At 53.9% G+C, this 16,460-nt stretch overlaps 1 protein-coding gene across 1 annotated transcript; it reads right to left on the bottom strand.

The window, feature by feature from the left end:
- Window positions 1-69: 69 nt before the first annotated feature.
- NAGPA (N-acetylglucosamine-1-phosphodiester alpha-N-acetylglucosaminidase) lies at window positions 70-9,922 on the bottom strand. The gene is made up of 11 exons (XM_032704287.1): window positions 9,807-9,922; window positions 9,102-9,587; window positions 6,309-6,448; window positions 5,660-5,768; window positions 5,293-5,421; window positions 4,293-4,501; window positions 3,493-3,540; window positions 3,190-3,318; window positions 2,149-2,280; window positions 1,930-1,990; window positions 70-1,400 (listed from the first exon to the last, which is right to left on the bottom strand). Exons 1-11 carry the CDS (start codon window positions 9,920-9,922, stop codon window positions 1,178-1,180), a joined length of 1,782 nt encoding a protein of 593 aa, XP_032560178.1. The 3' UTR covers window positions 70-1,177.
- Window positions 9,923-16,460: the final 6,538 nt, after the last annotated feature.

The raw sequence follows: 16,460 nt of genomic DNA, 5'->3' as shown, positions 1-16,460 counted from the left end.
CAATGGGAGGCTGAGGTTAACTGGGAAAGGATCACGTATCCTTCTGCAGCTGGGCATCAGGAATCTGAGTTTCAGGCAGGTAGCACTAATAGACTTTATTCAATTTCAAATAATCTTCTGTAAATCATAGAAAAATAGAGTCTTCTGGTTACAGGCTGATCCGATGCCAACAGTGGCACAGAAATTACACATCCTTTACATGGAAAGGTAAAAAGGGAGTGAGTGCATAAAACTGTGAGTGTTGGGGCTCAGACAGGCTCTAACCCCTCTGCAGCATCCAAGGGGCACGTTAAAGGCTGGCTTTCCCTCAGTGGAAGCAAACTCTTAACACTGTTTCAGTTTAATTGTGCAAGGAGGGGTTCTGGATTTCCAGACGAGGTGTTTGGGATCTGGGAGGGCTTGAAGAGCTCACTGGTTGTGGTCCCTCTGAGGAGAGTCCAGCTGGGGCAGGGCAGCCCAGGCCGTGTCCTGCCAGCCATGCCAGGCTGTCCCTGTCTGTCCCCTTCCCTGGCTGGTGACAGTCCCTGAGCCCCCAGAGCCCGTCAGCTGCTGGGGCTACAAGAGATGCACCAATGGAACTTGTGACCTGACAAGGCTTTTCCTGTTGCTGAGCTGCAAGAGCCTCCCCAAGATGCAGTGCCCATCACACGCCTCTGGGCCAGGAGGAGGGCTCTGGTTTCACTGGGTGCTGCACCTGCTTCAGCATTTTAAAACGTTTTGTCACTTTTCTGATTAAAATCTGAGCTCACCAGGGAAGGGCAGACATAGACTCTAACACCCTTAGGCACCAGCTTCCCTAACCCAGCTTTGTGCTAGAGGCAGTTTACCTTGCTGAGTCTTAAAAACACTCAGCACTGCCCCGGTGGGCAGGGACCTTCCTGAGGTGCCTGTGGCTGGCACTGCTCACCCAAGTCCCTCAGGGTTAGGAAGGAACCAGCCCCTTTCCTTTCCTGCTGCCGCTGTGGGATTCCCTTACCCAGTGCCCTGCATCCCATCACGGCCACTGGGGATGCAGCCCTGGGGGCTGGGGCTGGAGCAGCAGAGGAGAGGGAGCTGTGGCTGAGCAAGGGCAGTTCCTGGGCTGGGTCACCTCGGGCACGGTGACTCTGTCCCACTCAGTGCTGAGGGGCTGTGCAGGGGGCACAGTGAAACACCTCCTCTCTTCCCAGCCGGGACTCTAAAGTGAGTCCTGAGTGTCCTCTGGCTCCCGAGTGTCCTCTGGCTCCCAGGCAGCAGCACTGGGGGGGTGTGTGGCCTCCCCGTTGATGTCCCTCAGGGGGTGGTACCGATAGTCCCCGCGCTGCCGCTCCGACCGCGCCCTCAGCACCAGCCCCACGTTCCCCAGGGCACTGAGCACCAGCAGCAGGGCCAGGCCACAGCTCAGGGACAGCCACGTGCTCCTGGGGGACAAGAAAAACCCACATAGCCAACATCTCGGCCTGTGTCTCGTGTTCCCAGGGTGCAAATGATTTGTCAAGGACTGTCCTCCCTCCTCTGCCTTCCCGTTTGTGGTCCTGCTCTCAGGCAGGAGAGAATCAGGGAATCCTTTAGGTTGGAAAAGCCCTCTAAGATAATCAAGTCCCCGGTGCTGCCAAGGCCACCACTAACCCATGTTCCCAAGTGTTACAGCCGCAGGCTTCTAAATCCCTCTCCAGAGATGGTGACTGCCCTGGGCAGCTGTCACCACCCTTTCCATGAAGAAATTTCCCCAATATCTAAATCTCCACTGGCACAACTTGAGGCTGTTTCCTCTTGTCCTGTCCCTTGTTCCCTGGGAGCAGAGCCCGACCCCCCCCCAGCTCCTCCCTCCTGTCAGGGAGTTGCAGAGAACGAGAAGGTCCCCCCTGAGCCTCCTTTTCTCCAGGCTGAGCCCCTCCCCGTGTGCTCTGTGACAGCCTCTGAGGCACACAGTGTGTACCACCCACTTACTCTGACAGAGAGAATCTTTCTTTGCTCCTTTCCTTATTCTGGGAAGCCACACACTGTCCAGCTGGAAAACAAAGAGGGAAGAAAGGCAGTGTTGGGGAGGAGGGTGTAAAATTCCACTGAAAAAAGAGCAAGCTTAAGCAGAGCTGGTGACTAGACCAACATTATGCACCAAGGCTGTTCTTTCAACTGTTTTTTACAACCCCCAGGCCCTGCAGGTACCTCTGAGCAGCTCCTCCTGCAGTGCCCTGTCGTGGGTGGTGTTGCAGCTGCCGGTCTGGGGGTCGCAGGGACACGAGTGCTCACACACACACTGGCTCTGGCAGTTGGGCCCAAACCAGCCCAGGGGACACTCTGGGGAGTTGACACGAAGAGGTTGGTCATTGCCAAAGCTCCACCTGCTCTGGAACCACCCAGGCTGTGGCTCCAGCTCCTCCAGCTCAGCTGAGCCTGCAGCAGCCTGGGAGCACCACACTGGGAGTTCTCTGCTGCCCCTTTGTGTGTCAGGGGGACACAGAATCCCAGAATGGGCTGGGCTGGGAGAGACCTTAAAGCTCATCCAGTCCCACCCCCTGCCATGGGCAGGGACACCTTCCACTAGCCCAGGTTGCTCCAAGCCCCGTCCAACCTGGCCTTGGACACTCCCAGGGATGGGGCAGCCACAGCTTCTCTGGGCAACTCCTCTGGGATGGAGCTGCCTGAGCATTCCCAGGCTGGAACACCATCCCTAATGGAATGAGGCACATGTGGAGTTTACACCCTGCTGTAATTAACTTGTTTGCTGGGATCCACAGGGCCCCAAGTGCCTCAGAGAAGCGAGTGGTGACACAAGGGAGAACAGCACCAGCCTCGTCAGCACTGGCACAGGGACAGCCACACTGGGAAGGTGGGATGGCCTCTGGAGCACTCCACAGGTACTGACCTGGATCACCTGAAGCCTGGGCTACAGGCAGGGTCTGCTGCAACACCCTGGAGCAGTGGATGATCCTGTTCTACACTCGGGAGCTTTGGGGCTGAGACTAAACAGAAATCCACAATTTTCTGTTGATGAAGGAAACTCCTCCTTCCTCTCTGCTCCTTACTTTCCTTTTTAGCCCACTTGGGTAGGACAGGAAGAGCTGGGAGCCAGCTGGTGACACTCCAGCTGTGACATTCAGGCCTGAGCCCCCCTGGCATCTCCCTCTTGCTTTGCGTGCAAGAGGTGGCTCAGAGGTGACACAAAACCCTCTCCCAGCCCAGGTGGCCCTTCAGAGCAGCCCTTACCGTGCTCACAGCTGGTGCCATAGAACCCAGGGGGGCAGGAACAGGCTCCATGTACAGGGTCACAGGAGCCACCGTGCTGGCACTGGCACTTCTGGCTGCAGGATTCCCCATAGAAACCAGGAGCACAGGCTGCAGAGACAAGCAGGGACGTCATCAGGGCCCTCACTACACAGTGACACACCCCAGCACAGCCACAGCCTGGGATGTGTTTGGCCTCTCCCTTCCCTGCTCCCTCTTGGGAAGTGGTCCCAGTCCCCTCTCCCTGGCTGGGAGAAGCAGAGTGCAGTAGCAGTGAGTGTTTACCTTCCGTGCAGTTGCTGCCAGTCCAGCCGGCATCACACAGGCATCCAGCTGTGCAAACACATGGAACAGCCATTAATGACAACAAAAAAACCACTTGGAAACAGCAGGGACCCAAAATTAGGAGCCTCTGCCTCTTGAGATGCCCCCTTACCCCTGCCAGGAAACACCCAGAAGAGGAACCCTGCACTCACACCCATGGTGGGTTCACCCACTGCAGCTGCCAAAGGCAGCAGAATCCCTGCTGAGGGGATTCCCTGGGATCAACTCTAGGTCAGCTGCTGCACCCCTGCACCCACCAAGCTCTGCACTGCACTGGTGCACACCTGAATGAGAGCTGAACCAGAGCACAGGAAGAGGAGAACGGGACTGAGCAGCACAGAGGGGCAGAAGCTGGGGGTGGACATTCCAGCAGTCCCTGGCTTTGAAATGAATTTATGAGGAAGTGGCAATGGCACAGCGATAAAAATCATGAAGTGGGAGAGACAAGTAAAGGAGGAACAGTAAAGGGACAGGGCAGAACCAGCTGCTGCCACACACCATAATACACTGCCCTGCCTTAAACCTGAAGCAACCCCGGGGCAGGAAGGGAAACTGAGGCCCAGAGCTTGACATCAAGGCTTATTTCAGGCCCAGTTCCCAGGCCCGAGCCCAGCCCAGCCCTGCTGGCTCCTGAAGGCAACATGTTCTGCTTATCCCCACTGCTGCTGCAGCCGCTGCAGGGCAGGGGGAGGGCAGCCCCAACCCCCAGCCAGGCCCAGGACGTTCCCAGGGATGCAGCACCCACCCTGTCCCCGACTCACAGGGGGTGCAGAGGCCGTGCAGGCTGCAGTTGGCAGGGCCACAGTCCAGGCTGTCGCAGGCAGGGCCTGTCCAGAAGGCCCCGGAGCAGCGGCAGCGCCCGGCCTGGCACAGCCCGTGCCCGCTGCAGTCGGGGGGGTGGCAGCGTGGCTCGTGCACACACACCACGGTGGAGACGCGCCGGGGGCAGCGCCACGTGCTGTCGAAGGAGCTGAGGGGACACGGGAGGGGACACGTGAGCTGTGCAGACACTGCGCTGCCCCAGCCCCACCCGGAGCCAGCGGATATAACCCACAGACTGTCCCCCCCGTTCACACTGGCCAACAAGGATGTTAATAACAGGAAAATACAAACACAAAACTAGATTTGAGCCGGTGTTTTAACTAACCATTAAAACCCCATTGGATAGGAGTAATTTCAAACATGGAATTACAGAAGCAACAAACAAAATCTCCCTTTAAGCAGTCTCAGCTTCCCCGGTTTTGGCATCCAACATGCCTTTCCCTGAACGTTATTTGCTTTGATATAAATTGTATCCTTGCAGTTATGGTAACTGAGTGTTAAATCCCTCCAAGTTTACAGTCAGAGATGACTAAAAAGCTGAATTTAAAGTAAAATGTTCTTTAGGTTCTGCCCTGAGGCAGGGCAGGGTCTCCAAGGTAGTGGTTCTCTTCCACAAGCTGCTGACAGATCTCCCATGAAAGTGCAGCTCTGGATCTCCCAGTCTAAGAGCTGCTGCCTTATCCGATTCCCACATCAGGCCACTCAGTCACAGCTTTGCTGCCTGTCTGAAACCAGCTCAGCTTTAATCCTGGATGACTGAGTGGAAAAAATATGGAGTCATTCAATTGCTTAAAACTTCAGAGCCACTCTCTCCCCCAGATCCTGTCACCTGCTTTTGCTGTGCCCTCCTGGTTGAGCTGGGGGCAGGACTGGGCTCTGCATCCCAACAGGAGCTGCAGGGCCACCTGTGCAGCCCTGGCACGAGCCACCAGCACCTACCAGTGCTCAGAGGGGTAGTTGGCAAGGGTTCCGTTCAAGACCAGCGTGGCAGAGCCTCCACCATCCAGGTTGATGGCATTGATGACTCCCTGCTGCTTCAGGAATTCTGCCATTTCCCACAGGTTGACCCTGCAAAGCAAAGGTGATTCATTGATTGACTTCAGTGAAGCTGCTGTGGTAGAAGTCTGTCCCTCTCCTTGGTGGAAGGAGCAGCTCTCCCATCCCGGCCACCCTGACTCGCTGTCTGGGGGCTGTGTGAGCCCTCCCTGGCTCCCTTGAGCTCTGTGAGTCTCTACCCTAAAACATATCCCTGGCAGCTGCAGAGTCGCTCCAGTTCAGGCATTTCAGACCTTCCCCAAGCCCTTACCCCCTGGATTCTGTCTGTCCATCCACGTGGACCAGGACCAGCCGGCCCTGGCGGTCGTGTCCCACCGCAGTCCTGGCCGAGATCACGTTGATGAACTTGTCGAAGGTGCCTGTGCAGGAGATGGAACAATTCACACCCCAGCTGGGCCAGAACGGGCTGGTCACACACCTCTGTCTGCAAAACAGCTCCCAGCAAGGGGCTCATCTGAACCGAACCAGTGAGAGCACAGCCTGGGCTCCTCCTGTTCATCCAAGCCCCAGAAAAGTGCTCTTGATTAAGTTTTTGTCCGGCACAGAGACAAAGCAAGGGATTCACCAGCCCTCAGTTTTAAACTCCTGTAAGAGGCAACTTCTCTGAGTTTCTCTTCACAGGTTAGATTGGATATTAGGAAGAAATTCTTCCCTGTGAGGGTGGGGAGGCCCTGGCACAGGTTGCCCAGAGAAGCTGTGGCTGCCCCTGGATCCCTGGAAGTGTCCAAGGCCATGTTGGACGGGGCTTGGAGAATCCCGGGATATTGGAAGGGAGGTTGGAACAAGATGGTCTCTAAGGTCTCTTCCAACCCAAACCATTCCATGTTTCCATGAAAGTGCCCCTCCTTCCAAGAGCCCCGTGGGAAGGACAGTCCATGGCCAGGCTCCCCAGGGTTTACCTGTGGTTTGAGTGTTCCCGCACTCGGCGTCCCGGCTCTCATTGATGTAAACTTCTCCATCTCTGAGGAGCCAAACCACCCCACTCACAAGCTGCACAAAAGGGTTTGTTTGATCCAAGACATCCTCCTCAGACAGGTAACTAGGAAAGAGAGAGCAGGAAGGGTTACCCACGGTCACAGCAGTGTCATGTAAAAGCCTCTCCTGCTGCCAGCAGCAGGGAGAGGGGGAGAAGGTGTTGGAATGAAGGGTAGTTACATCCAAAACCAGAGGCCAAGAAGTGTGAAACATCACTTTAGCATCCAGAGTGGCCTCTGTTCTCTGCTCTTCTGCACAAACCCACAGTTCATGACGGTCCCAGGCCACTGTGCCTGAAACAACTCCCGCCAGCAATGTGGCCAATGGACCTGAGCCAGGATAACAAGGGCAGAAAGCATCTGGCAGAACACAAGGCCAGAGCCACTGCCAAAGACTCAGGGATCTGTGGAAGCAGCTGTAACATCTTGCTGCCTGTCAGCTTCCATCCTCCACAACTGCGACACCAAACAGCTTTGGAGAGGATTTGGAGCTACAGCATCCAGCCTCCTGCAGCTGCACGGAGGAGAAGACTCAGCTGGGTGCTACCTGCTCCCCTCCATCTGGGAAGAGCTCCCTCTGCTCCTCCAGACAGCAAACCCTGTCACCGACCAGCCAGGCAGTAAAAGCACTGTCCAGCTGCCACTTCCACGCTCGGGTGTTGTGTGTCACCATGGGGTGCTTCCCAAGGGATATTCCTCTCTCAAGGATCAGGGTGATGAGTAACACCTGCCTCACCAGAGCCTGGTGCTGGGTGATGTTTGTAACAGGAGAGACAGGAGAAGGGGCTGTGGCTGGACAGCTGAGCTCTGGCTGTAAGCTCTGCCTGTGCTTTTGGGTTTAAAACTGACTCTTTTGATGTCCTGTGGGAACTGGATGCTCAACTTTTAATTGTTTAGTATCCATGACTGTGGGAAAACAAAGCTTTTTGCTTTGTAAAAAAGTGTAACTGCAAATACCTGAATGAAAAACATGCAAAAAGAACTCCCTCTCCCCATGGGAAGGGAACACAAAGACAACACGGCTGAAAATGGATCAAACCACACAACAGCTTGGGCATTTTAAAGCCTGAAACCCCCCATTATCAGCCCAGAAAGGGGCAGCAGCTCTGCAGGGTGGGGGTAACAGTGTGCCCTGTGCTCCGCCCTGCTGGTCATGGTGCAGTGAAAGACTGAAGGGTGAATTACTTTCCCCACTGCCCTGACAGCCCAAATTATTTACACTCAAACTATTTCTAGGGTCATGGTTTGGGAGCCACAAAGCCACTGAGCACCACCAACAGGGACACTCTGCCAGAGCAGGAGAGAGCAGGGCAGAGCTGAGGTTAAGGACCAACAGCGACCTTGCAGTTGCTGTTGGTCCCCTCAGCAGAGGCCCCCTCACTAAAGACATGTCACCACCTCAGGCAGCCCCTGTGCCACAGAAGTGAAGGCCTTGGTGCTCAGGGCTCTCAGAGAACAGCTGCAGGATAAAGCCCTGGCTTGGCACAATCAGTTTGGCTTTGCAGGGACCCTCGCTAAGGCCTGGGTGGGAGCTACCAGAAGGGTGGGGAATGCAGCCAGCAGCTGCAGCAGCTTCCAGGCTGCTGCTCCATCTTCTGAGACCATCAGAAGGACCCTGGGAGCCCTTCTGGGCCCTTCAGGCTTGCTGCAGCTCCTGGGGCCTTTCATTCCAGGGAGCACTACAGTTCCTTTGCCAGCTATTCCTCATCTGAGGGTTCTGTCTCCAGATGCTTGGGGAGTGTCACACACCAAGGTGGGCAATAAAGCCACTGGCACCTACTTTGTACCAGCCACAGTGTGGCTGGACCAGCAAGCCCAGGGCAGTGCCCATCCCTGTGCTGGCACTGCTGGGGCACCTCCAGCCCTGGGGGCAGTTCTGGGCCCCTCAGACAAGAGACACTGAGGGGCTGGGGCGTGTCCAGGGAAGGGAATGGAGCTGGGAAGGGGCTGGAGCAGCAGGAGCAGCTGAGGGAGCTGGGGGGGCTCAGCCTGGAGCAAAGGAGGCTCAGGGGGGACCTTCTGGCTCTGCAACCCCCTGACAGGAGGGGGGAGCCGGGGGGGGGGGGGGCAGACTCTGCTCCCAGGGAACAAGGGACAGGATGAGAGGAAACGGCCTCAAGTTGTGCCAGAGGAGGTTTAGATGGATACTGGGAAAACTTCATGAAAAGGGTGGTCAGGCCCTGGCACAGCTGCCCAGGGCAGTGGTGGAGTCACCATCCCTGAAGTGTTCAGAAAACAGGTTTGCCCAGAGAGGATGTGGAGTCTCCATTCTTGGAGATGTTCAACTGGACATGGCCTGAGCAGCCTCCTCCAGCCAACCTGTGCTGGATGAGGCTCCTCCTGAGGTTCTTTCCAAGCCCAGCCTTTCTGTGCTGCAGTCAGAGCAGACTCAGAGTCCACTCTGTCTCTTCTCTTGGGGAGGACAGATCTCTCCCCCACTTCAACCACTATCAAGTGTCCTTGCTGTATGTTGGGAGAGGAGACACTGGAACCTAACCAGCTAGAGATCATCACAGTAACTTATCCAGCTTCCTTTCATCCTAGGAGAGATAGCTGCATGGGGTACAAGTAGAACATCCCTATCTTCAGCATTCAAAATGTCCTTCTACTGCAGCTGGGAGAGGCCAAGGAGGCAGTGCCTGGGATGAGCTTCCTGCCCCAGTGATGCCCAAAAGCCTTCAGCGTGGAAAGTGCTCTCCACACAGCCCCAGCTCTTACCCGAACACCATGGTGCCATCCTTCCGGATGCCAAACTGAGCGTTCTGTAGCCCTCCAGAATTCCTCACCAGCTTCCCATCGCTCACAACGTTCCCCAGGCACTCTCCGGTTTCCATGTTGAAGTACCCGCCGTTCTGGGCCACCAGACAGTTCCCGAGCTGGGCTGTCTCCTGCACGGTGGCTCTGCGCTGCTCCCGGCAGCCGCCGGCGCCGCCCGGCTCCAGCACCGAGAGGGTGCGCAGGGGGTTCCTCACGAACGTGAAGTGCCCGTAGAGCACCTTGCGGCCGCTGCCCTCGGGGGGGAGGTACGAGACGAACGTCCTGGTGGCGGCCACCGGGCCGGCCGTGCTGTTGTCGCCGGGCCACGCCTCGTGTGTGACATTGCCGTACCTGCGGGGCTGGCAGTCCCGGACGTGCCGGTGGCCGTGCCGGGGGCCGTGCCGGCCCGGGGAGTAGGGCTGGAGCGCGGGGTCACCAGGGGGGCTCCTGCAACGAGAACACGCGGCTGCCAAGGCTGCGAGCGGGAGGGACGGGAGCGGCTCCGAGGGGGCACGGCCCCGCTGACACCCCGGCCGTGCTTCCCCCGTGTCGCCGGGGTGATCGCCGCGGTTCGGGGGGTCTGTCCCGCTCAGCACCGCACCACCAGCCCGGCCTCGGGAGCCGGGGAAGGCCCCGCCCCGGGGCAGGCGGCGCCCGGACACTCACCCGGCGCCGCGGGCCACCTGCAGCCAGCCGAGCACCGCCAGCGCCAGGACCGCACCGACCCCCGCCGCCCGCCCGGACCCCCCGCCCGCGGGCCCCATCGCCCCACACGCCGCCATCTTGGCGGGCGCTCGGCGGGCGGCGCCGGCAGCGCCCCCTGGCGGGCGGCGGGAACGGGCGGAGGTCGGTGCGGGGTCGGGCCATTGATCCCTGAGGGAGATGGTCCGGAACAGAGAGACCCCTGAGGGACATAGACCGGGACAGAGATCTCTGAGGGACACGGACCGGGACAGAGATCTCTGAGGGACACGGACCGGGACAGAGATCTCTGAGGGGCACGGACCGGGACAGAGATCTCTGAGGGGCACGGACCGGGACAGAGACCCCTGAGAGAGACGGACCGGGACAGAGACCCCTGAGAGAGACGGACCGGGACAGAGATCCCTGAGGGACATGGACCGGGACAGAGATCCCTGAGGGACATGGATCGGGACAGAGATCCCTGAGGGACATGGACCGGGACAGAGACCCCCGAGGGACACGGACCGCGACAGCACTCCAAGGATCCGGCTCTTTGTCCCCACCACCTCTGACACTCCCGTGTCTCACACACAACACAGCACACACAGCCCTTACAGCCACTGCAGTTCCATTGTCCTCGTTCAGAGGATTAGGATACTGTCTATTTTCCAGAGGGGAAAAACAACTACACCAAGGGGATGATTTGGGTAGATATGGGTTTTCCTACTGTAACTTCAGTGGCTGGGTCCTGTGATAGACATTGGCAGAGTTAGGATGAAAATGAGCGGTAGTTTACAAACCTGGGATTTTTCTCTTTCAATATCTGAGTCAAATACGTGATTAAAAAAAGCAAATCTTAGAATCATGGAATGGTTTGGGTTGGAAGGAACCTTAAAGCCTACCTCGTTCCACCCCCTGCCATGGGCGGGGACATCTTCCACTAGCCCAGGTGAATCCAAGCCCCGTCCAGCCTGGCCTTGGACACTGCCAGGGATGGGGCAGCCACAGCTTCTCTGGGCAACCTGTGCCAGGGCCTCACCACCCTCACAGCCAAGCATTTCTTCACGATATCCCATCTATCTCTGCCCTCTGGCAGTGGGAAGCCATTCCCCCTTGGCCTGTTACCTCATCAAAATTCCCTCTCCAACTTTCTTCAGGCACTTGATTCTGTAAATGTTGTGCTCCAAAGGCAGGTATCACCCCTGTGTCTGGGGGAGCAGGGCAGTGGAGCCACAAGCCCAAGGCTGTATTCCAGGTGGAGAAGCTAATGTTTCCATGGCCAGTGCCAAAAGGGGGATAATGCCTCAGCTCTCCCAGGGTAACTGTACCAGGTAAGCTTGCTGCTGTCTCAGGTACCTTGCAGGTGGAAAAATATACTTTTATTTCACAAATTAATCACAAAACTCCCATAGCACAAGCCACTGAATTGATATCTTAGCAAATGGGTTACTACACCTCCACTTTCATTCAGCTGTGGAGAGCTGCAGGTGTCCTGCTCGTGTTTCCAGCTGCAAATGAGCTGTCCCATGGAACTCCAGCGTGGACTACATGTGGTTTCCATGGTCTAAACTCAGCTCTGTGTAAAGCATGAGTAGATTACTGCAGGAGTTCACTCAGGATCATGCTTGGTCTTCAACTTTTCTCAGGGAACTAAGGGTTCCAGCAGGAGGCTTCACCCCATTCCCAAACTCACCCTGTCTTTTCTACAGCTTTCAGGAGAGGCCGGGATAACAACATGGGGTGTAGAACCCACAGGCCAAAAGCTGCCTTTGGAATCCACAGGGAACAGAAACTTCTTGCAAAGTAGAATGAAAACAAAGCAGTATTTGAAAACTCAATAGTCTTTCCTCTCCATAGAGTGAATTTACTTTGCAGTTAATTTCCTCTCTAAAGCAGCCCCTTCCACCTCACTAATATTAAGTGTAAGTGGAGTATAAGTGACTTGTTTTTGCAGAGCTTTTTGAAGAGGGAGGGGTGGCATTGCCAGAATTTCAGAGTTTGTTTGAGGTGACACATGATTTCGTCACTGATGGAAATAACTACCTGTCGTTAAAAATAACAAGTCTCCATTTCAAGCAGAGCACAAACACATTCACCTCCCCAAAATACAGGGTCTAAAGTACAAGTATGTGCAGGTGCTGCACAAACACCTTGTGACCACACTGGGCTGAAAGAATCTCAGCAGCTGAGCTGTCCTGAGCTTTGGTATGAAAACACAGCCCTAAATCTAATGTAGGTCTTAGTCTAAGTCAGGCTCTAAAGCCATCACCTGATACTAATACCAGCAGGTACTGAAGAGAATAAAATGAATTTCATATTTTGGAGCATGGTGGTCGTTAGAGGAACATCAGGGCCAGTCCTACCTGTGAAACACCACAGGCTTTTCATCTTCAGGGCAGTGAACAAGGCCCAGGAGAGTCTCGGCAGCACCAAAACAGGCTGTGGGCTCAGCACTGGGCGACCTGCAGTGGCATTTCAGGCCACCTACAACTGCTTCCAAATCGAGGTTATTCTGCAACAAGCTCCTTTCATCTCTGTTGTAGCAGGAGTTGCACTTTAGAAATTGAGAAAACAGGAGAACAAACACAAGAAGTAAATTACCTTGCTGTTAAAAATGGCAATAATTTATCTCATGATGATATAGCACAGCTTCTGTGCTCTGAACCCTGGTTGTCTTTGTGAGCACAGCTAGTCCATGCTCTCACAGTGCAGGTGTGATTGGTGCAAATATTTGTTACTGAGATATTCCGTGTTAATCTTTTCAGTGCAAATTCAGAAAACGCAATTTTTAAAAGGGTTCGTACCACGTATATTACGTGTCAATAGAAGTAGCAAAGGAGCAGCAGGTTTTTGTGAGGTTTGCTTTAAGACATTTGAGTTGGAGACTCCTGGAATGAGTGAAGTTCCACCAGTCAGAGGGATTTTGGCTGCTTTGTCTGTGTTTATTGCGCTCACAGCAATCCATCAAGTGGAGGACTGGGAATGGAGGTTAAATAGACTATTTCTAAGGTAGACTGCAAAACCTTCTGAAATGTTACAGGAAGAAAAGACAGGAAATTCTTTTGAAAAACACAACTGTTATTCAACAAATAGGAAAAATTTAACAGGCAGAAATCAGTTCTCTCTCAAAATGTCTTTCTCATAAGTGCATTCTTGTTTTCAGAGCCTCAGCCAGAAGAGATGACTGCACTCAAAATATTTATCTTTCTCCAGCTAAGTGCTCTGAAGATTAGATAGGTCAAAGGGACTTTTATTGTACTCTACCTTCGTAACCTCAAGTCACTGTATGAAAGCTCATACATTTGTGATTTTAAGTAGTTTGATAACCTGCCAGGAAATAGGGCTGTGTGGAATTGGGGCTGTTGTGCCTGAGAGCCTGCAGGAATCCAGTCCCTCATTCCATCGCAGGACAGGATATTTGTACTTTATTCAAGGAAGTAAAGAGAAAAGCAATTTGCATTTTGCATTAAAATGGTATTAAAATGTGAGACAGCATGGGACAGTGAGGCTTTTTCACAGCCCCAAACCTGCCAGAGCTCAAGGAGTGTTTGGTCAACGCTCTCAGGGATGGGGTGGGATTGTTGGGGTGTCTGACCAGGGCCAGGAGTTGGACTGGATGATCCTTGTGGGTCCCTTCCAGCTCAGGAGAGTCTACGATCCTATGCTTTCTCAGTTAGAAAAAGATGCATTCTGAACAGGATCCTCGAGCAAATATTCCAGTCTTTACTATCTTGTGGAACCAGTCTGCCCACACTTGTGATTAGTTCTTGCTTTAAGAGGGAACAGAGGTTTCATTGTTACCATGTACTTGCTGGTTGACGTTTAGGGGGAGTTACAGTGGAAATGTAACATCGAACAGCTGGTTTTGTCATGGGGTCAAAGAAGCATAACTGGAATAGCAGGATGCCATTCAGATGGGTGGCCATGAGGGAAGGCAGCGAGAGTCACAGAATCATAGAAGATGCTGAGCTTGAAGGGACCCACAGGGATCATCCAGTCCAACTCCTGACCCTGCACAGGACACCCCAACAATCCCACCATGTGCCTGAAAGCATTGTCCAAACCCTCCTGGAGCTCTGGCAGCCTTGGGGCTGTGCCCACTGCCCTGGGGAGCCTGGTCAGTGCCCAACCACCCTCTGGGGGAAGAACCTTTTCCTGAGATCCAGCCTGACCCTGCCCTGGCACAGCTCCAGCTGTTCCCTGGGTCCTGTCACTGGTCACCAGCATCCTTCATTTGTGTCTTTATTTGTAATCAACAAATACCACTTGTTCTCTGCCTTGTGTGACACATTGTGTTGGATCCCTGGCTACTACAAGTAACTTCGTTTTAAACTCATGCTGTCATCATGGCTGGGCTTCGCGAACGAAGATTTGGGAAGGCACTATCCACTTTTGCTACAGGCACGCTGGTGGCTTATGAGGCCAATACGTGACAGACATATCCGATTGCAAAAGGCGCAGCAGAAAGACTCCTTAGATGGTGTATTTTGCAAGATACGGTTCTTTCTGCGTTGCCTTTTTTCCTCGAGAGTGATCCTGCGTGTGTTCTCGAAGGAGACAGCTGCATTGTAGATGGTGTGTCTCCAGGCCTCCCGATTTGAGGCCAGAGTAGACCAGTTATGGTGATCAATATGGCCAAGGCTGAGATGTTGTTTCAGGGAGTCCTTGTATCTTTTCTTCGGGGCTCCTCTCATGTGGCAGCCAGTGGCAAGTTCACCATAGAGCAGGATCTTAGGGAGGCGGTGGTTGGTCCTTCATCCTTGAGACGTGCCCTGCCCATCGCAGCTGCGTTCTCAGTAACATGGCCTCAATACTAGTGACAGCTGCTTGCTCTAGTACAGATGTATTGGTCACATAATCTGACCAGCGGATGTTAAGGATTGTACGGAGGCAGCGCTGATGGAAGCGTTCTAGGAGACGCAGGTGGTGCCGGTAGATGACCCATGATTCGGAACCATATAGGAGAGTAGACAACACTATGGCTTTGTAAACACCGATCTTGGTGCTTTTCTTCAAGTGTTTAGTACGCCATACTCTTTTGTGGAGTTTTCCAAAGGCACTATATGCCTTAGCTAACCTGTTGTCTATCTCCGTCGATCTTACCATCTGAGGAGATGAGGCTACCAAGGTAGTTAAACTGCTGGACTGATTTGAGCTCTGATTGGCCAATGGTGATGTGGGGATGATGGGGGACTTCCTGAGGTGCAGGTTGATGGAGGACCTCTGTCTTCTTTAAGCTGACTTCCAGCCCAAAGAGCTCAGCAGCATCTGCAAAGCAGGATGTTAAACGCTGCAGAGCTGCTTCTGTGTGGGCAACAAGGGCGGCGTCATCAGCATAAAGCAGCTCCCGGACAAGATGGTTTAAGGTCTTGATGTGAGCCTTCAGTCGCCTTAGATTGAACAGGCTTCCATCAGTACGGTATCGAATGTAGATGCCGTCCTGATCATCGAGGTCTGCTGTGGCCCTTTGGAGCATCATGCTAAAGAAGACGGTGAATAGGGTAGGAGCGAGAACACAACCTTGTTTCACACCATTCTTAATTAAAAAGGGCTCAGAAAGTGTGTTGCCATATCTGACTTGGCCGTGCTGATCCTCATGGAGTGAGATGATCATTTTAAGGAACTTGGGGGGGCAACCTAAACGTTCCAAAATCTGCCACAGACCTTTTCTGCTCACGGTATCAAAAGCCTTGGTGAGGTCAACAAAGGTTACATAGAGACCTTTGTTCTGTTCCCTACACTTCTCTTGCAGTTGTCTGAGGACAAATACCATGTCTGTGGTGCTCCTGTTGGCTCTGAAACCACACTGACTTTCAGGTAGAATTCCTTCTGCTATAGTGGGTATTAGTCTGTTCAAGAGTATTCTTGCCAGGATTTTGCCAGCGATGGAGAGCAGAGTAATACCACGGTAGTTTGAGCAGTCAGATTTAATACCTTTCTTCTTATACAGGGTGATGATGACAGCATCACGAAGGTCTGAAGGTAGTTCACCGAGCTCCCAACAGCGCACCACAAACTCGTGAAATTTGGTGTGGAGTGCAAGGCCCCCGTGTTTCCAGACTTCAGGTGGAATTCCATCAACCCCAGCTGCCTTGCCAATTTTTACCTGCTGTATGGCCTTGAGGGTTTCTCCTAAAGTGGGGGCAGTATCCAATTCATACTTTACTGGTTGTTGTGTGATGGACTGAATTGCTGAATCTTGGACTACACGGTTGGTACTGAAAAGAGTCTGAAAGTGTTCAGACCATCGATTCAGAATGGAGGTTTTATCTGTTAGAAGGGTTTGACCATCAGCGCTGAGTAGAGGGCTTTGGACCTGGTATGTAGGCCCGTATACTATCTTTCAGCAGAAAGATAGTCTGAAGACAACCTGGATGCACCCCCGTTCTAAGCATTGGCACCTCATTGATTATGTCTTGATGCGACAGAGAGATGCCCGCGATGTCCTCCATACCCGCGTGATGCCCAGCGCAGAATGCCAAACAGACCATCGGCTTGTGCGCTGTAAACTCAATGTCAAGCTCAAATTCAAACCAAAAAGGGGCAGCATCCCAAGGAGAAGACTCCAAGTTAACAATCTCCAATCAGCCACAGTAAGAGACAGTTTCCAGGCAAACCTTCAAACCAGGCTCGAAA

This window comes from Chiroxiphia lanceolata, chromosome 16, assembly GCF_009829145.1.
Source record: "Chiroxiphia lanceolata isolate bChiLan1 chromosome 16, bChiLan1.pri, whole genome shotgun sequence".
NCBI lineage: Eukaryota > Metazoa > Chordata > Aves > Passeriformes > Pipridae > Chiroxiphia > Chiroxiphia lanceolata.
Note: the sequence above shows the minus strand (reverse complement) of the source record. Positions and strands in the feature narration are given on the sequence as shown.

What these genes read in the sequence shown, in the direction of transcription:
- NAGPA (XM_032704287.1), bottom strand. Translation starts at nt 9,922, where the DNA reads ATGGCGGCGTGTGGGGCGATGGGGCCCGCGGGCGGGGGGTCCGGGCGG. An exon ending in CGGGAACACTCAAACCACAG is followed by an intron (nt 5,769 to 6,308) that starts GTAAACCCTGGG and finishes TCTCCTGCACAG; the next exon opens with GCACCTTCGACAAGTTCATC. An exon ending in TGGCACCAGCTGTGAGCACG is followed by an intron (nt 2,281 to 3,189) that starts GTAAGGGCTGCT and finishes TCAACTCCCCAG; the next exon opens with AGTGTCCCCTGGGCTGGTTT.